Source organism: Cardiocondyla obscurior, linkage group LG02 (assembly GCF_019399895.1).
Source record: "Cardiocondyla obscurior isolate alpha-2009 linkage group LG02, Cobs3.1, whole genome shotgun sequence".
NCBI classification, from domain to species: Eukaryota; Metazoa; Arthropoda; class Insecta; order Hymenoptera; family Formicidae; genus Cardiocondyla; species Cardiocondyla obscurior.
Genome location: NC_091865.1, coordinates 7,406,765 through 7,425,256, shown reverse-complemented (window position 1 = coordinate 7,425,256; position 18,492 = coordinate 7,406,765). Strand labels below are relative to the sequence as shown.

Below are 18,492 nucleotides of genomic sequence, written 5' to 3'. Positions count from 1 at the left end.
GTTCTGATGATATCTAACATGTTCCGTAAATAGATAAATAAATAATTAAGACATATGAGCCAGAAACGGAAGCATCGAGCGTTGAATACAGACATATATTTTCCGTCAAATATCGTATTTCGCTAATAATAATATTACATGATACAATAATTAAAAAATAGACTGTACTTTGCGAAATTACAATCGGTACTATATAAGTAAAATATAGTAATATTAATAACGTTCCCCTGACGTGTTGATTCGCTCTTGACGATTGATCAACCGACCGTTATCACCGCTCTTCTCTTTTCTTTTCTACGAGTTTACGAAAATAGTTTTACAAAATATAGTGCAAATATATACGCTCGCTATACACAACAATAAGGGAGATCTCGGTTTTACAAGTTGACATCAAATGCACCACGTGAACAAGATGTATCATTTCCAGAAGATTTTTGGTCGCTGAGTCTCCATTCGGGAGCAAAATTCGTATATCGCGTGAGACTTTTTAAAAGATTGAAATCACAGAAATAAAAAAAAGGGTAAATTTACTGAAATTATGTATTCGGAAAAGAACACATCTTATCCATGCTGCATGTTTAATAGCGACTCTTCTCTCCCTCTAATTTTTTTTTTATCTATTAATATATGTATATTTGATTAACATCGAATTTAAACTTTATTTCAATGAATACGTTCGAATGTTTCTTTCTAATAACGTCAATCTTGATCTACAATATGGCTGATTAAAACTAAAGAAATTAAGACTACGGACGACGGAATTTCACTCGCGTGACCATTATTTGTACAATCGGCGTATACGGCTCGAAAGCGGAAATTCGTTGTGATCACGAGCAAAAATTCGTCGCACGACTGTGTGTAACAAGCTGCTCAGGATTATCACTATCGTTCCCAAGTGAAGGAATGATAAAGTCTGAAATATGAATCTTGACAGAAGCCGCGGAAGAAAAATTATATGTTATATATAAGAACAGATAAGACAAAAGCACATTTCGGATTTTCTCTGTTTAAAAGCTGAAGTCGCTGGAGATTAATCGCAGAGTTTTTATTCCAAGATAGTTAAACATTTTATTAAAATAAAATATTTTCACGAGTGTTGTATTGTTGCAAGAGCACCGATTACTTATTTATTTGAAAAAGAAAAAAAATCGTTAATTCATTATATAAATATTCCATACCGCAGCGTGACTCTCGCGTTTTTCAAGCATAGTTGAACAGGCAAGTTAACAAAATGTACAATGAGAACCGAGACGCAAATGATTTCTGTTGGAAGCGAGGATATTAGTATTGATCTGTCTTAATATTGTATTGTTAATTATGCAATGTTAATATTGCATTCTGTGCATGCATTCTCTTTCATTCTTTCTATCTCCGTGCCGAAAGACAATATTTCGCGAGCTGCAAAAAGAATATCGCCGGAAACAAAATTATTATCGCAAATAATACTCAAAACATATTCGAAGTTCTCGAGAATACTGTTGAAACGTGAAAGCAGATAATTTTATCTTGTTGTAACACAGAACACAGACTGGACGGTAAGGAATGTCGCACAATTTAAATACATATAATCGAAGCACTGAGTGGAACGCGAAACACTTCTCCAGCGTCAATCGAGCCAACTCGCGTGACGATTTCTATCGCGCAAGATTAATTAACAAACATATTCAACGATTGTTTGTACAGTTACTACACAAGTTGTTCTTTACATCCTAATATTGCTACACGTTGTTCTTCACGTTATATCTCTAAGTTCTCTTTTTTTTTTATTTTATTTTATTTTTTGGAATACTGCTTCTACATTCGCAAATACTTGAGGTACGAAAAAGTCGAATACAATTAAACTTAAAAATTTTAGAATTACGCGAAGAAACATTTCGAGCAAATTTTGCGCTCAACGATAACAATTTGATTTATCACTTAACGTTGAGATTAGGTTGCGCTCAACAGAAGAATTATTCTCTTGCTTTTATAAAAACAAGCTTCATTAAAACGAAAACAATTCTTTTTAAGTACCAATAATGAAACAATGAAAAAACAATTCTTAATTATACTTGAAAAAGTAGCAAGAACTGAATTTGATTTATCGACATCTAAATTTAATAAAACATCGATAGTGCATTACGTAAGATTTTAGTTTTAAAATTTGTTAATGGAACGCATGAAAATGTTCCCAAAATAGGAATCTTACATCATGGTTGCATTATTCATATCGCGTAATACGTTTATTCTATGCTCTGTACAAGTAGAGCTTTCGTCAGAGTTCTACGGAATGGTAGGGTCGTCATTCAAATTCTATGAGAGATAGAATTCTCGTTTAAACTCTACGCGAAATAGAGTTTAACACGAGAGCTAAACTAGTGCCGTTTGTCTATACGTCTGATACGCGTTATATATAAATATAAACCTTTCGTTAGATTCGTGCCCTTTCTCATTTATACGCATATACACACGCACACATACGTTTTCGCTCGCGCGAACATGTTCTGATCTCTTTTTCTATTTTCCGTTCTATTTTCTATCTACCAAAGCTACTTTGTCGTACTTTGTTAAGTGCATAATGGCATAAATGTGTAAATTAATATAGTGGTACAATTTAAATATATATTTATATATAGAATCTTCCACTACCGAGAGATAAATATAAAACTAACATGATAATCATGCCCGGCCTACTGTTTGTCGCTCCATTATGTACATTCGCGAGCTACTCTCGCAAAACAATCCGCCTTTCAGCTTATTTAATCTATTCGCGAGCCTTTATTCTATACTGTACTAGTCTCGGCAGATTATATCAGTTACTTTATAATAAGATTATGTTGGTCCGGAAGTATTCAGGAATATTGGTGTGCATCGCGTACGAGAATGGCCGGACAGTTTCCTTTCTCGTCACGACGAGCCATCTGCAATGTTACGTCATTATTGGTCCTTTTCTTCGCAGAATACACAACATTTTTGGTCAAAGAACTATACAAAATTCCGTTTGTACTTCAACGGTGTGTGGAAAATCGTCGCTGGCTAATTGGATTCAGTCTGAATGCAAAATAGTCTTCGTGGTATTACGAGTAATAAAATTAATTAATGAATCACTTGTGAAACTACAACTATGCATGATATACATATTTCTGTAAGTCCCTTTCTTTATTTGATAAAAAAATGCAAAGTATCTAGGGCGTTCGGAGGAAAAATAAGGCATAAATTCGGCAATCTTGATTATTGCATGCGACATAATTTTTTGAATAAAAAGAATATAAATGTAAGGTGTGTAAACTTTCTTCTGTTAACGTGCTCAATTAAATTACTATTTTTATAAAATTGACAATTGTCGTTATCAAAATTTAAGTATAAATATATTATTGTATATGTTAGCAGTGTGACAATACTGTCTTTTGATTTATTTACGTAATTTTGGAAAAGATTCTTTCATTTTCATGTTAATATCGTGCTCCTTCAATTATGCAGATAATAATCGTGATTTTCCTCCAAACGGCTTAAAATATTTCGAAAAATATTTGCTCTATCTTAATTACTAAAGCTTGAAAATAAGAATGCAACGTTTAGGTCCTATTATTATTGGTATTACTGCCACTGTTGGTGGTATTATTATTATTGTTGGAATTAAGCGGGCTACTAATGTTATCGATTTCACGCTGGGCGCGTGAAATTTTTACTTTATCCCGTGGTGTGCCGTCCTCGCCGGTCTCCATTGCAAACATTTTCATTTTCTCTTTGAAGCTAAGTTTCTCCGGCACCGCGCCAATCTGCGAATTCTGCTGCTGTTTCTGTTTCTCTGCTAATCGTTTTTGTCTTGGATCCCTAAAATGATTGATTAATTGTTTCGTATATTTGTGCCAAAAGACTTGCTCTTTGATAGCATCTGTTTAAATCTTACGATCAGCATATATGTAACGAAAGCTTACTTATAGACTTCTTGAGCCCCGATTACACCGGGAGTGGCATTAGCAAATGAAGTTCCAGATCCTTCCGGTGTCTTGGGAGAGGCTAATAAATTCTCCGCGTCGTTGATAAAATTCTGAAAGTACAATTAAGATATACATACTGAATAAGTACAAAAGTTTGTGTCCAAACTTTTAATTAAAAATTAATTATTAAAAGTGGAAAGTTACTGAAAATCGGACATAATCTTTTTTACTTATCAGATATAAATTATAATAAATATCCCCAAAAATTTATATATAGCAATAGTCGTGAATAGAGAGATAAGATTCTCGATTTAATTTGATCTAAAATATAACCTAACTTATTGTTAGTGAAACATATATTGCGTATATCTATAAAGCCTCGATAGAAATATAATAAAAAATAACTAGTAATAATCCAGACAATTAACATTAATTAATAATTTATTTAACGCAAAAAATTTCAAGGGAATGCATTGTAATTGCGTTACAAGTATGTAATTTTTGGGAGCAACTAATAAACGCGTAAAGCATCGTGGAAAGATTAGCATATTAATCACATACATCATGGGATATGAATGTAAATTACGTTCGATGAAATATGAAACATCTAATTTTTGATACAGCAAACAATGGTCAAATGAAAGATGAATGATTATTTGATAATTATCAGCAGATTATAGCAATAACTGGATAGTCCATGCATCGTAAACATCGTAATGTAGACAGCATGATATAACAAAGATCTAATTTAACATTTATATCTTACTTGTTTGTCTGCCATTGTAAGCATTTCGACAGGATATTCATATATATAATGAATTTTTTTTATTAATAATATACATTAATGCCTTAAGGGAATAGTAATTTTTTTAATATTAATTATTGGAATTACGAATTCTGTATTAAAGAATGGGAACAAACCAATAAACTATATGTAATTTTAAATTACTTATTTCGAAAAAATTAATATAAAGAGTACTACTACTGCGTTACACAAAAAAAATGGAATTTGTACTTTTTTTCAATATTAATATTAATTATGCTATAATAAAACATAGAGAATAAAATAAAAATACTTTAAATTTGATAAAATGACAAGAATTATAAGAAATTAATTTTTTAAAATTACTTACATTAGGATCTTCTCTAATGGTATCCATTGAGATTGACGGCGGGTTTGATGTTGAAGATGAAACATTGCGCAGCATGGATTCGCTATTTGCATTTGAATCATGAAAAGAGACTCTTTTCATAGATCCCGGTTGTTGAGAAGTGGGAGGTAGATTAGATGTAGTCGAACCGTTTGATCTGAGAGCACTTTGCTGAGACATAACAGCGTAGCTTGAGCCTCGTTCTGGTGGCGGGGGTGCATCGTTTACGTTGTTTGGTGAAGCTGCAATAAGAAAAATGTTTTCGGCGATATAATAAAAATATTCCACAAATGAAATGTGCAATATGTAATAAACACAAATATATTAAAAAATGTCTGATTTACTAACGCATAGATACGTTGGGGCCATTAATAATTAAATTGTCTAAGCGCAACATGCCGGGATGCAATTGATTCCGTGAATGTTGGCTCGATTGATACGTTTGCTGTTGCGGTTGCAATTGCTGTTCCTCCTGTTTCTTTTGATTTTCCTCGTATTCAGCCTGCTTCCGCTTTACCTCATCCATTCTTCGTTGCAGTTCTTTATCTTCCACAGAATGCGATGCGCCCATAGAATAGGACTTCTGACCGGAATTAAAATGGCTAAGAGGTGTGCCATAATTAGGTGTTGATGCATGCTCTTCGCTTTGACTTGGTACGGTTTGTTGTTGCTGCTGATTTGGTTGTACATGCAAGCCACTTTCTTGGCCAGAATTAGTTATTCCGATAGCTTGAGACGTCGTTTGATTAGATACAATATGTGCTTGACTACTAGTGACAGGCTGGCTGCTGAGAGGCTGAACAGGCAAACCACCTCTTATAGATTGGTTGCCTGTGATTGTTCTCGACAAAATTGGTGGCTGCAGACCTCCTTGGATTCTATCTTGACTAGCCGCCATTCTCAACAAGCTTTGAACGCGCTGAACGCTCTCATTGTCTACATCGTTGCTTTCTTCGTCGTCGTCTTGATTAGCAATTTCTTCCGCTCGTTTCTGGAAATCTCTCTCCAACTGGAGAGCTCGCAACTGCTCTTCTTGCTGCTGCGTTCGATGTATTAACGCACTCAACTCGGCGATTTGTTGATCTCGCCATTGTCGAGCGGCTTCTCTTCTACGAGCTTGTTCCTAAAAATATTAATAATTTTATTTAAAAAATATTGATGTTAAGTTTTATTTAGCTGTTAATTATTGCCGCTTTTTCACGATGCTAATTGCAAATGTTAGCTGTCAATGTTATTATTTAAATGTTATTATAAAAAAAATATAAAAATTGTTACGTAAAAAATTGAATTTAAAAGAAAAAAATATTTCTAAAACGAGATTTGCATTTGTTAATGTTATTATTTCATTAATTATTCCTTAAAATTACCTTTTCTCTTTCTTCTCGTTGCCAAGGATTCGTCGCGCTGTATTGATATTGACGCGGTTGCTGCATGGCACTGATTCCTCCCGCAGGGTAATAACTACCTCGTGGTGGATCTTGCATGCTTGCTGTATACCTGTAACATTTTCTTTCGTTATTTTGGCTCAAATTTAGTCATTAACAAGCTACTTTTCAAAACGCACTAAGTATACATACCTTGTATCGGTTTGTTTGTACAGAGGATGCGTTGAAGTATTAGGCGGTGGCGGTGGTGGGCTTTCGTTGAACGTTTCATCAGACGGTAGAGCCGGTCTCGTTGGTGGCATTTCCAATGTCGTCATAGAGTGGCTCTCTCCGTTTTGTGCACGATTGACGTTATCGTTTCCATACTGATCAACACGCTGATCGAAATTGCCATTTGGATAATGCGGACTGTTTTGCGAGCCGGCAAAATTTCGATTCTGCTCGGTGTACGATTTTGTTTCTTGGTTGCTTGAGTCTCTACCGTGTAGATTTTCATTAGGCATCGGTTGGTAACCGCGCGTAACTGCCTCGTTTTTCGGCTTGGGCATTATCGGGCCGTACTGATTTCCGATTACCGGATATCGATTGGGATACTGATTATATTGGCCATACTGACCATATTGCGTGTTATTATATTGAGTGTACTGAGTATCCGGATAATTGTAGCTTGGGGCGTTTTGTCTCGCAGCGTGGCTTGATGTCGTGCCCAAACTTGACGTGGAACCAAGTGGTCTCGGCGACCGTACGTTCAAGGTATTTGGCATTTGTTGAGCAGGAAGAGCTGCTACTCGAGCGCCCATGTTGTACATTCCCGGCGGTCTGTGTTGATTAAGTAGTGGCAGGCCACCTCGTAATTCTCGTCGGCGAACTTCCTCCTGCATCTCCTGCATCTTAGCCTCTTGACGGATAATATCGCGCGAGGATTGAGAACGTGGCGGCGGTGGTCCTCCACCGTGCTGTTGCATCGGATTGCCGACCGCCGAATAGCTTTGCTGCTGGCCTTGAGTAACGTATGCGGAAGTTGGACGGTCTCGCATATGCCCGCTAACTTCCATAACAGACGGACGATTCAACGAGTTTTGCGAACCTCTCAGAGAACTCTTTTGAATGTGCTGGGGATTCCTGCAAGATATAATAAAATAATATTAAAACATAAAATTAAATGTAAAAAATAAGAAAAATTATATAAAAATTGTACTCTATATTTATACCTGTCATCTGGTTGTTGTAAACTGATTTGTTGCTTCCCCGTTGAATCTTGATTTCGATAAATACTCAGATTCTGATAAAAGCGCTCTGCTTCTGTACCCTGTGGATTTGACGGTGCGTTCACGTGCGTCGTATTTGGGTTTAAATTAGGCGATGATTGCTGCCTGCTGACTAAACCACTTGGCGGTAAAGTTCCGATTCTCATAGGGTCGTGTAAGTTATGGCTCGACCTGAAATACATTATTACATATCAGTATTAAAAAAAAAAAATTAAATATGTATTAAATAAAATCGAAGATTTACCTGGAACGTAAAGCAGTTGCGCTGTTGATCGTCGCCATAGGGGGTGGTTGAACAGGCGGTGTAACGCTGTTACTGGAAGAAGCTCTGCTGTATCCGGGATTAAATACCTCGTGCTGTTGCTTAGCCTCGGTACCCATGTCTATACAAATCAATTTTTTATGTAAAAGCAAGTAGAGTTAACATTTTCTTTTTAAATATTTTTTTATCAGATATCCTTATTCTATTTAAATTATCATAAGAGATAGCTTTCTTATGTTTAACTTGTAGTGAAATTCGATAAAGCTGCGTGATTGAAAAAACAGACGTTGCTCTTTGCAATGATTTATATAAGAAAACTTAAAGCTGTGTAACTCGGGCATGATATGCACACAAAGCTTGCTCTTACTTACTATGCAATGCCGGCACAGACTTGCTGCTGTGGATTTGCTGAGGAGTGGCGTCGTGTCCAAGCCGCGACGGTAAATCTCGCTCGCTCATGCGACGAGGACCTGCGATAGCCCAAGCGGGTACACAAAGAGATAGCTTTGAGTTAATGCATTGGTGAACCCGGAGGTGCCAATATCAAAATGATCACTCATGCACATACGCAAAGCATTTGTTCGACGATAAAAACGTTCTCTTTTAGATTGTAAGTCTAACTTTAAAACGTTAAAAGCGATCGAAAAAGAAAATGTCATACGGCCAACTGTAAAGACATATACATATGTGTAGCAATGATAAACTATTATACAATGAACAAGTTTGCATATGTAGTTGTGTGACAATGTTTTAAAATATGAATAAAAATAATCCTTGTAGATTGCCGTGTGCATTAGGTGCTAGGGTGTAAATTGGATTAAATATGATTAAGTTAAATAAGAATAAAAGTTTTTTTTTAAATAAGATAAAATAAAATTATTGTATTGCTAAGTAGGATAAATAAATCGCATTAAAATAATAAAATTATTTTAACGTAATTTACGTTGCATTAATCGTTGCATTTATATCAAAAACTGACGAAATCGATAAAAAAAAAAATAAAAATTATGTATACATATAACAAAACAAACGTTGAATAATTTAAAAACTTTTTTACTATTTTAGCTTGTAATTTTACAATAATAATCGTTCTAAACAGTAGTTTTGTCAGTTTTTGATTTTTTTTTAAATCCGTTATGCCATAAAAGATGTAAAATAAATCTGAAAATGTCTATTAAAAATTATTTGCGCGGAGACACCTCGGTTATGAATAGAAACGAACATAATATAATATGTACAAATCTAATAAATCGTGCGACATTGATCCATCTGCGAATGTTAATTTTTCATTCGTCTTGTACAGGCAGAATAAAAGTGCTTAAAAAAAAAAAAGAAAAATTCCACTAATTGCACATTTATTGTATACGTAGTAGTAGCTTACGCAAAGCGAATCGGTCATCATCTTTCACCGAACTGATCTCACGAAAGCTCCAACCATCCCTTTCCGAATCGAACTTTTGTCTCGAAACATCAAATTCGCTCCGAGATTTTCGTTCTCTTAATCGCTTCATATCTCTTATCTCAGTTTTATGCAACTTAAGAAAATTATCGTTTAAACGATCGTGGCTCGTGCGTTTTGTACGAAACTTCTTTTTCAACGTGCAATCAGATTTCTGTGTTTCAGTTGTACGATTGAAATTTGTCCGTCTATCTTGTTCAGATGGTTCTTTCTTTGATTCCAATTCCTCAAGTGACAAATGACGATTACATCGAGTGCTCTCTCTGTGCTTGAGATCTAGTTTATTGCTAAAAAATTTACCCACTTTTGTTCGAACTGAAGTAGACATCATCGAATGATCTCGTTTCTTTGAACCTTTTCTCGCTGTTAATTCTCCGAGAGAGCGATGACGATGCCACCGCGCACTTCCCCGTGGATTCGAAACCAATCTATTGCAAGACTCGAGAGATAAATCCAAATCTTCGCTAAGATTTTCAGAAGATCGCGTTCGATCTTCAGTATCAGATACAATTTCGTTATTTAAAATAGTTTCGCAGCTTCGTGTCAGCTTGATGGATTTGTCGTAAAGATTTATTTTCTCAGTCCCTTCTTTTTCATAAATATCAGTATCGATCAGATTGCTCTCGCTATTACAGAAAGGTTTGGTAATTCGCATTCGCAGTACGTTTAATTTGTTGTCACTAGATTGTGAAAATTTATTCGCATGTTGCAAAAGTGTCAACGCACTCTCTGAGAAGCTCTTGGAGCAACTCTTAGCAGTGGAATGAGAAATATCTATTAATAAGCATTTAGGATGATTTTCGCAATGCCGATGCATCTGTGATTTAATATCGTCCGAGGACAGAGAATTCTTCGTAACGTTCGATAGTGATAGCACAATGGAAGAATGAGAAGGAGAACGAATACAAGGTAGAGAAGAAGATAATGAAGAATCAGCTTTTTTCATTTTTTGAAAGCCATCAGTCAAACTCGACGACTTTTCTTGGGACGTCACTTTTGGTTGATTTATTAAATCTGATTTGGTTGAATCGTTATTCTCATTTACCGTGGAAGTGGTAAAAGAGTGCGTCATGTCTTCCGGTATAAATAAAGGAGCATCAGTGTTATCCAAATTCGAAAACTGCTCCAGCTGTTCCGCGATTACTTGCTGCTGCTCAAGTGAAAGCTTGCAGTCACTATCTTTAATATTAACTTTCTCGAGTTTCTCCACATCTTTCGTGTTTTCAATTGTACAAGACTCTTGAGATTTGCTGTCATCGATTACTAAATTGTCATGTTCAATTTTTGTTAAAGTCGATTCCTTTGTAATATCGGGAAACGTCTGATCTTTGCTATCGTTACTTAATGCATTTTCGATTTTTGTTGAAGCTATGCTCCTCGTATTGAGTAAACTTTGATTTTCATCCATTGCTAGAACTGAATTTTCTTCAGTATTAATAGCCACTTGTTCGTTCATTGGAATTTTGGTAATTGTAACTCGCTTAGCGTGGCAGTGATGAAATCTACATTCTTCAATCGCGAAATTACCATCTGCTTCAACATCAACTAAAACGATATTGTTACGTCTCCTAGCTGAGCAGATTTGAGAATTTTCGTCTCCTTCTCTTACTAAATCCGAATCCGATTTGTATTCTTTTTGCGCGTGACAAGATCGATGCACATGCTCGTTTTTATCTGGTGTTATAATAATATTCGGTTCCGACACGAATTGACGGGAACCATTTAACTTGGTGGGCTTAAACTTAATCAAACCGGCATCGCCAAGCTTCGAGAAATGTTTCGCTAACGCTGCAACTCTGCCGCATCCTAAACGAACTTCTTCCGGGGACTTCCAGCATTTCTCTGGTTTAGACTCGTCACTGGACGCGTCGCTGTTCAGTCCACTAAGATCGAGATGTAACTCGGGCATTATCGTATACATTTTAGGAGTCGAGATTTCTTCTTCAGCATCTCTATCGGTTCTGCTCGATGCACAATCGTCGTTAATCGTGGAACTAGACTCATCCGCGCAATCTTCGGAATTAGAAAAGTCATCTACTTTATCCTTATAACGTTCATCAATGTGCAACGTACGTTTTGTAATATCTATATTTTGAAAATGTGAGAAATTATTCAATTTAGATTCGGCAACAGAATCTAATTCGGTTGTAATATCTTTGGCGGGCAATATTGATTTATTTGTAGGAAACGAGCTAGTGATTGAAGAAGATTTCGAGTTGTTACCTATATCGAACTCAAAACCGGATTTTGGAACACTTAAAGTCTGTTTTCTATTGCGATCAACATTTATACGCTTCTGGGAATCTAAAAAATTAAATTTGTCTTTGCAACCGGCTTTAATACAATGCTCACATTTATCACTCGTTCGTTGCTGTTGTTGCTCCGTCTTAACAAATTCAGAGGATTCTATGTAATTAGTATCGTCAGTTTGATCGATGTAAGGTAAAGCATCGAAAAGATTTTTATCAAAGGTCAACGAATGTTTGTAATTTTTCATTGTTCCCGCATATTCCCGTGGAGGAGTAGTAATTCTTTCAAATGGACTTAAAACGTCTGTCAAATTATTCATCGCGGCTCCGTCTTGTTCCATATTACTCTCTTCTTCCTCTACGATCTTATCACTATCGTCGCTCTCATCCTGATATAAGACGGATGATATCTCGTTGTCACTCGTGATAGAAATTAGAGGACAAGGCATACGAGGTTTCAGGAGACGCACGGGAGGGATGGTGGGAGTGGAAGGACGATAAGAACACTCCTTTTCATCGACAACACCGCGAAACGAATCGACGGAATAGAAATCGGAATACGTGTTTCTTTGACGATAAGTAGGAAGCAAATCTTGCCGCGTAGAATGGTAATCGTCCACGTTGACTCGTGGAAAACCTTGATCGATTTGATTATGATATAAGAACGTCTCAGCGCATTGAGATGGAATCGCACCTGGTTGAACAGAATCTTGACACGGCGCCTGCTTCGGTAAGGACAATAAGTCGCCCATTGAGTGTGATGTGGCTGGTTGATTATTGGTCATCTCCGTCGTCTCTAAGAGTTCGGACTTTGGCCGAGTCTTATATGCTGCATGAAACAAGTGGTTAGTCAAGCGTTAGTAAAGCAAGCTCTCTTCGAGCGAAGCAAAGCGAAAGGCATTATTTTAATAGAACGGTTATTTGGATTAGAAAATATACGCTAGTAATAATCTAGTCAATATTTTGTAGAAAATAGAATCTCCGATGTGCGTTTGAAGCAAGAAAGTAATCAGCCTAATCGTTTGGAAATTATTTTATCATTAATTAATATTATTTTAATTTTAATTGAATCATAATTTTAAGATAGAATTTTGTTACTATAACTTAATAATATTTTATTGTTTCGATATAAATAAATTACCTATAATTTGACGATAGAAGAAATTAAATTCATATTTTGCAAGATGTTAGTAAATTATGCTAAATATTCTCTTAGCAAACTTTAATAATTATAAAATTAATTAGATTTAATTATATCTATATTATATTTTTCTTGCTCCGGAGGATAAACTCTAAAAGTTACGACATTAGTTGTTAATTTTCAAACTTACCTCTTGTCATTACAGGAGAAGGTTGAGATAATAACGTTGCAAGTCCATGATATATAGCGCCTTGTTTTGCAACTTCCAAAGTTACGATCGGACCAGTGCGCACAAGATACTCGGCAGCTCTATAAATTAATTTTCAAGATGTAATATTTTAAACATTGTTATAAAAAAATTATTAAATTTAGATTATAGCTTATCGTACTTTTCCTGCGTAATTCCGACCAAACTTTGTCCATCTACTTTAAGTAGTTGATCACCTGCTGTCAATCTACCATCCTAAAAACACATATATAAAAATAAGTTAACTTACTTAATAGCACAAAAATTTCTAATTTTTATTTATTTTATTATATAAAATATTCATTAATAGTTAATTTATACGTTAAATATTAATATATATTTTAAATATAATTTTAATATTATACATTAAATGTAAAACATTTCTAAATAAATAAGAGAATTGTTACTTACAGCATCAGCAGCACCACCAGCAACAACGCTTTTAATGTATATACCTAAACGGTCTTGTCCCGCGCCCTGTGTATAAAATTAAAAAATAAAAATAGCACATTTAATATATAATTGCATTATTATAAATTAAAATTATAAATAAGAATACACACCTTTGCTGCAACAATGCTTAAACCCATACCATTGGTACTTTTATGTAATTTAATAACATGTATTTCGGGTTGAGCTTGATTTTGATTAATGTGGCTGACATAGCCACCTGATCTGTTACTCATTGCGCTAGGACTACGTAACTACAAAAAAAAAGAAAAAACGCATATAAATTATTTTTCTGTATTTATTAATTAAATTTTTTTTTAATTATAAAAATTTGTGGCTTACGTTATTGTGATGGTCTATCATATAAATGGTCCAGTAGCCACTACTGGTAAGTTGGGCCGCCATTCGACACAAACCATCTCGTTGGAGAGGAGCCAAAAATTCCGCTAGTCCTGGTGGAACTCCTCTTATTACTTCGCAACTGTAACCATCTTCAGGAAGTAACAATGCTAATCCCAAAACAGGTTCCTCTTCCAGTCTTATCTCTCGACCATCTGCACGTGCAAGTGTATCTGCAACACTCTCCGCTACCTATAAATCATAAAAAAACAGTTATATGTAAAATATATTTTGTTAATTGATATTTTATGCCAAAACAAGGCATAAATTATTATACTTTTAAATCTACTCACTCTCACTACATTCTCGATCAATTCAGCAGGTAACCTGGGCTCGTCTGCTGCCGGTTGATATTTCTGCAGTAAAGCTCTTACCTGCAGAGAATTTAATTTAAAGCAGGTCGAACTTAGCGTGGCCAGCTCCTCGGCATTGTATTTAGGGGCTTGTAATAAATGAGTCGCCTGCATAATTGTCGCCAAATGACATTGACTGGCAAGTTCTAGGCCTTGTCTCTCGGCCCACGTTTCTAGCGCATTCAGCCTCGCTTTAAGTCTTCGCCCGAACCATCTGACGCACAGATTTCCATTTGAAACAAGGGTGTTAAATGCTGTTGCATTAATTGCGTGAAACAGATGACTAAATAGCTGTATCGTCAATGCAGCGTTCACTCGGCATCGTCGCAATAAAGCCATGGTGTTCGAAAAAATTTGCAGCACTCCAGCTTCTTTTGCCGGCTCATCTGCATCTGCCATAAACTGTGTCATTGCCGGTGTCAGTTCTAATGTGACGCAGCGCACTAGCGAGCCAAAAGCCGTATGCACCGCGTCTGCCAAAATATCTTGCGCTCGTGTAGAAAATGCACCCACGTGTCGGTCACTTTTCAACATGTGTAACAGTTCCGAACCGTTCGCCAACCAAAAGGCCAATGATGAAGCATCCATATAACGTTCCTAAAAAAATAATTTTCCTTAAATATCTAAACTAGAACACTTTTTTAAATCTATTTATTATAATAGTTCAAACTTATTTTAAAGCTTACATATTTTTTAATCAAGCGTTTTTTTTTAAAAGTATAAAAATTAACATTATTCACATTAAAATACCTGAATAACACGTTGAATCATGGTAGCGACATTCGCCAACATAACAGTAAGTCGGTGAGCTCTTTCCGTAGGCTGCAATTCTGGTCTATAGTGAGTACTAGCGCGATATCTCGCACTGAGATAAAGGGTATAGGTTGGCGCCAACTTAAATTGTGGTGCCGAGGGCTCTACATCGGTGATCACCGCGTGAAGAAATGTTTCCTCTGTCTCCTCAAGGAATTCCAAGACCGCTGGTAGAATCGGATCCGTACCTCGCGGTTGTCGATCATATTGTGAGAGCCTGTCAATTGATAGATATTATTTTTTTCTATCCTTTAACTCTAATATAAAAAATTTTTAACAGTTTTACGAATATATTTAAAGAAAGTATTATTAATGTACATTCTACAATGCACTGCTATTCTAAATAAAACTAAATTTTATGTAATCGTGCACTTTGTGATAAACTGAAAAAAGTTGATTAATTGATAACTCGCAAATATAAAGTGGTCAATTAAAAAATATCAGACAAGTTTTTAAATAATAGTTTCCACATCGTAACTACTCTTAAAAAAAGTTCCATAATGAAAACGTCACACTACAGTTAAAACTCTCTTCGTTACAACTACGTAAGCTAACAATTTTTAAGTATTGCCCCTTTTCGTCTTTTTTAAGCCAAGTATCATAAATCGATAGTGTCGTTCCGTTTTCTACCTGTTGCCGTCTCTGCTGCTGCTCAAACTAGCGGTCTCCACGTTTCCATCCAGATCAAATGTAGTTTCATAATTGTGCGTAGGCTCCGGTGGGTGTGTGGGACTACGAGGACTACGAACTGCTGCGACAGCGGATTTTGAGGGGCTTGAAGGCGCCGTGCGCTCCTGGGTCTGACCCGGGATCTGGCCACCGCCGTTCGGGGTTCCAGACCCCGGATGAAACTTCTCTGAGCTTACATCCTGACTGGTCGCATCCGGCGAGCGTCTATCGTTTATATGCATGCGAAGCGAACGTTACGATGTGAAAAGCAAACGTAAACCATATTGGACAAAATAAATGTAAGTAAAGAAATAAAAAAAAAAAAAAAAAAAAAAATAAAACAAGAAAAAATCTGTGAAAAAAATGCGTGTCAATTTTTTAACAGCTTTACAAAAGTATTATTAAAACGATAAAGTATTAAAGCATTAAAAATCTTTTTTTTTAATTTAACTAATATTTAAATAGTTCATAAAAGTCTATGTAAAATACATTACATTTAATGCATGACAATAAGAGTATCTAATAATTATAACAAACTAAACACATGTACACTATTGTTGAAAGTGCATTGTAAGTGCACATTGAGATACATAAAAAAAAAAAACATATAATGAAACTAAATCACAATGAAGAACATTCGTACGCCACATCTACTCTCACCTGAATACAACGACGAGAGGAAGGAATACGTGTTTCGAACTTACCGGTCGTAAGCGTAGTCAATTTGTTTGTTAGAATCTTGTCTCTGCCTAATGCGCTCTTCTGGTGCTGGGTCGATGAATCGAAAAGTGTGCATTCTACCGAATTTGATGATAGCTCCATTCTATAAGCGTATAATGTTAAAGTTCACTATTTCAGTCATTTTTCGAGTCACGATGGCTCAACAATTCCATATATAATATCAAAATTAATTTCTTTATGCGTTGCAATTTATATTAAAAAAAGTAGCCGACAGTTACACAAATTATATAAATATAAATTCGAGAGGTATCTCAATTGCAAAAACGAACCTGTAGAATGGTCGTCTGATGAATCCTTTGATTGTTAACATACGTATGCGCGTCTCTGGAACACGGCGTGAGAGTCACGATGTTCTCGGTAAAAGCTATAACGCAATGCCTGCCCATCACTGTTGGTCCTGGCAGCGTTAAAGTCTGTGCTTGCACTGCTTGAGGTCCTATCGGTCTCTCCGATCCGACTTCCGTGACATTTGGCTGTAATCGGTGTCGCACTCCACCACCGTTTGGGATATCACTGCCATCAGGATTAAGCTCCAGTAGGAATGGTAGCCTCTCGTCTTCGTACCTTTTAAAAAGAAATGAATAAATTAAATAATTAATAACAAATTAAAACGCATGTCAGGAATCTGCGAAATTTAACAACAGTCTTCTACGTAAAAAAATTTTCCTCAAACTGACGTACCTATGGTCCAATTCGTTCCACTTTCCGGCTGGTTTCTTTTTACGTTTCCGTGGCATATAATCCGCGGGCCTCCTCCTCACGTGAAACATAATGGAACCTGTAATAAGAATGCACATCGTGAGATTATATTCAAGCAGGAAAAGGGAAACAAACTGGAGACTATGTATTGATATTCTAATACATATACATATTTATATAATTTAATTATAAAAAAACATTATAAATAAATAAAAAAAAAACAAAGTTATAATTTCTATAACATTTCATACAATATTAACAAGTACACAAGTCATAAAAGATTATTATGCATTTACAACTTGCTGAAGAAGTCACAAACGAATCTTTGAATCCTCTTAAAACTAACGAGGTACACCAAGTAACAAATAAATAAATAGCTCGCCAATAAACAATAGTAAATAATAGGCGCAATGAAGGGCATCAGAGATTTTTATCGATGCAGTTCTGGGAAGCTCTGCCGAAGGGTGAGAGCGGCTCAAAGAAAGAAGGGAAACAGAGGAGGGACCTTCTTCATCGGTATCGTATGAAGCACCCGTCGTTGATTTAAAGACGCGTAGCGTATAATAATCGCGCATGAGAAGCTTCGCGGTAAATCGTCGAATTAGTATGATGGGCTAGATAGAGATCGTGCATTTTTCTCGCGTTCCAACACTATCGCGCAACGCACGTGTGCGTGCTTCAAAGCGCACGGTGGCTTCTCACGGAAGAAAACGGAAAGGGAGAATGACTCTCGGCTTCGGGTCAGCGCGCCGTACAGTCATTGCACCCGCCGTCGCCGGCGTTTTCCCTCGTCCTTGCTTCTGCAAACGGCACCCGCCTCGTCCTTTCGGTAACGTTTTCGTCGAGTATTATACATCATGACAAAGATAAAAAAAATATAAAAAAAACACTTCCTCTCAAATGCAAAAAAGAAAGTAGTTTTCTCTTGTTCCCGATTGTAATTTGCCTGTATACGAAATGTTCCCGTCACATTTCATTTAGTTTAAAATAATATTCAATCGTCAGAGGAAACCTGTTATAAAAATTAATATATACTTGGAAGAATTAAGATCGTTTAAAATGATTTATACTATTGCAAACCAGTTCTCGAAAGTTGTTACAGGGATTAACGTTAGAAAGATTTTCGTTAAATTATCAAATAGCAGATTTATCGCCGAGTCCTAAAGCGAATTGTAAATTAGATATCGAGGGAATTTATATCATCCGAGAAATCAATTTACTAGCCGCAAAGTCCTGAGGGATTCTAAAGTTCGGTATTTCGAGCGTGATGAAATTTAGTGAACTTG

The 18,492-nt window shown here is 35.9% G+C and overlaps 1 protein-coding gene across 10 annotated transcripts in view; it reads right to left on the bottom strand.

Moving 5' to 3' along the window:
* Window positions 1–64: 64 nt before the first annotated feature.
* Window positions 65–18,492, bottom strand: part of Cno (adherens junction formation factor afadin) — a 37,333-nt gene continuing 18,905 nt past the window's right edge. For 5 of the 10 annotated variants that reach the window (XM_070670173.1, XM_070670154.1, XM_070670164.1 and 2 more), the window contains 21 exons: window positions 17,189–17,285; window positions 16,777–17,071; window positions 16,471–16,589; window positions 15,728–15,991; window positions 15,035–15,314; window positions 14,225–14,881; window positions 13,875–14,123; window positions 13,646–13,786; window positions 13,494–13,559; window positions 13,225–13,298; window positions 13,026–13,144; window positions 9,368–12,523; window positions 8,358–8,456; window positions 7,969–8,107; window positions 7,668–7,895; window positions 6,649–7,578; window positions 6,439–6,568; window positions 5,420–6,194; window positions 5,054–5,313; window positions 3,918–4,030; window positions 65–3,813 (listed from right to left, as the gene is read on the bottom strand). In XM_070670173.1, the coding sequence (XP_070526274.1) occupies window positions 3,555–3,813; window positions 3,918–4,030; window positions 5,054–5,313; window positions 5,420–6,194; window positions 6,439–6,568; window positions 6,649–7,578; window positions 7,668–7,895; window positions 7,969–8,107; window positions 8,358–8,456; window positions 9,368–12,523; window positions 13,026–13,144; window positions 13,225–13,298; window positions 13,494–13,559; window positions 13,646–13,786; window positions 13,875–14,123; window positions 14,225–14,881; window positions 15,035–15,314; window positions 15,728–15,991; window positions 16,471–16,589; window positions 16,777–17,071; window positions 17,189–17,285 (8,450 nt within the window). In that variant the 3' untranslated portion in view covers window positions 65–3,554. The remainder of the gene's footprint in view (window positions 3,814–3,917; window positions 4,031–5,053; window positions 5,314–5,419; window positions 6,195–6,438; window positions 6,569–6,648; window positions 7,579–7,667; window positions 7,896–7,968; window positions 8,108–8,357; window positions 8,457–9,367; window positions 12,524–13,025; window positions 13,145–13,224; window positions 13,299–13,493; window positions 13,560–13,645; window positions 13,787–13,874; window positions 14,124–14,224; window positions 14,882–15,034; window positions 15,315–15,727; window positions 15,992–16,470; window positions 16,590–16,776; window positions 17,072–17,188; window positions 17,286–18,492) is intronic. The other 5 variants (XM_070670216.1, XM_070670180.1, XM_070670191.1 and 2 more) reach the window with 5 other exon arrangements.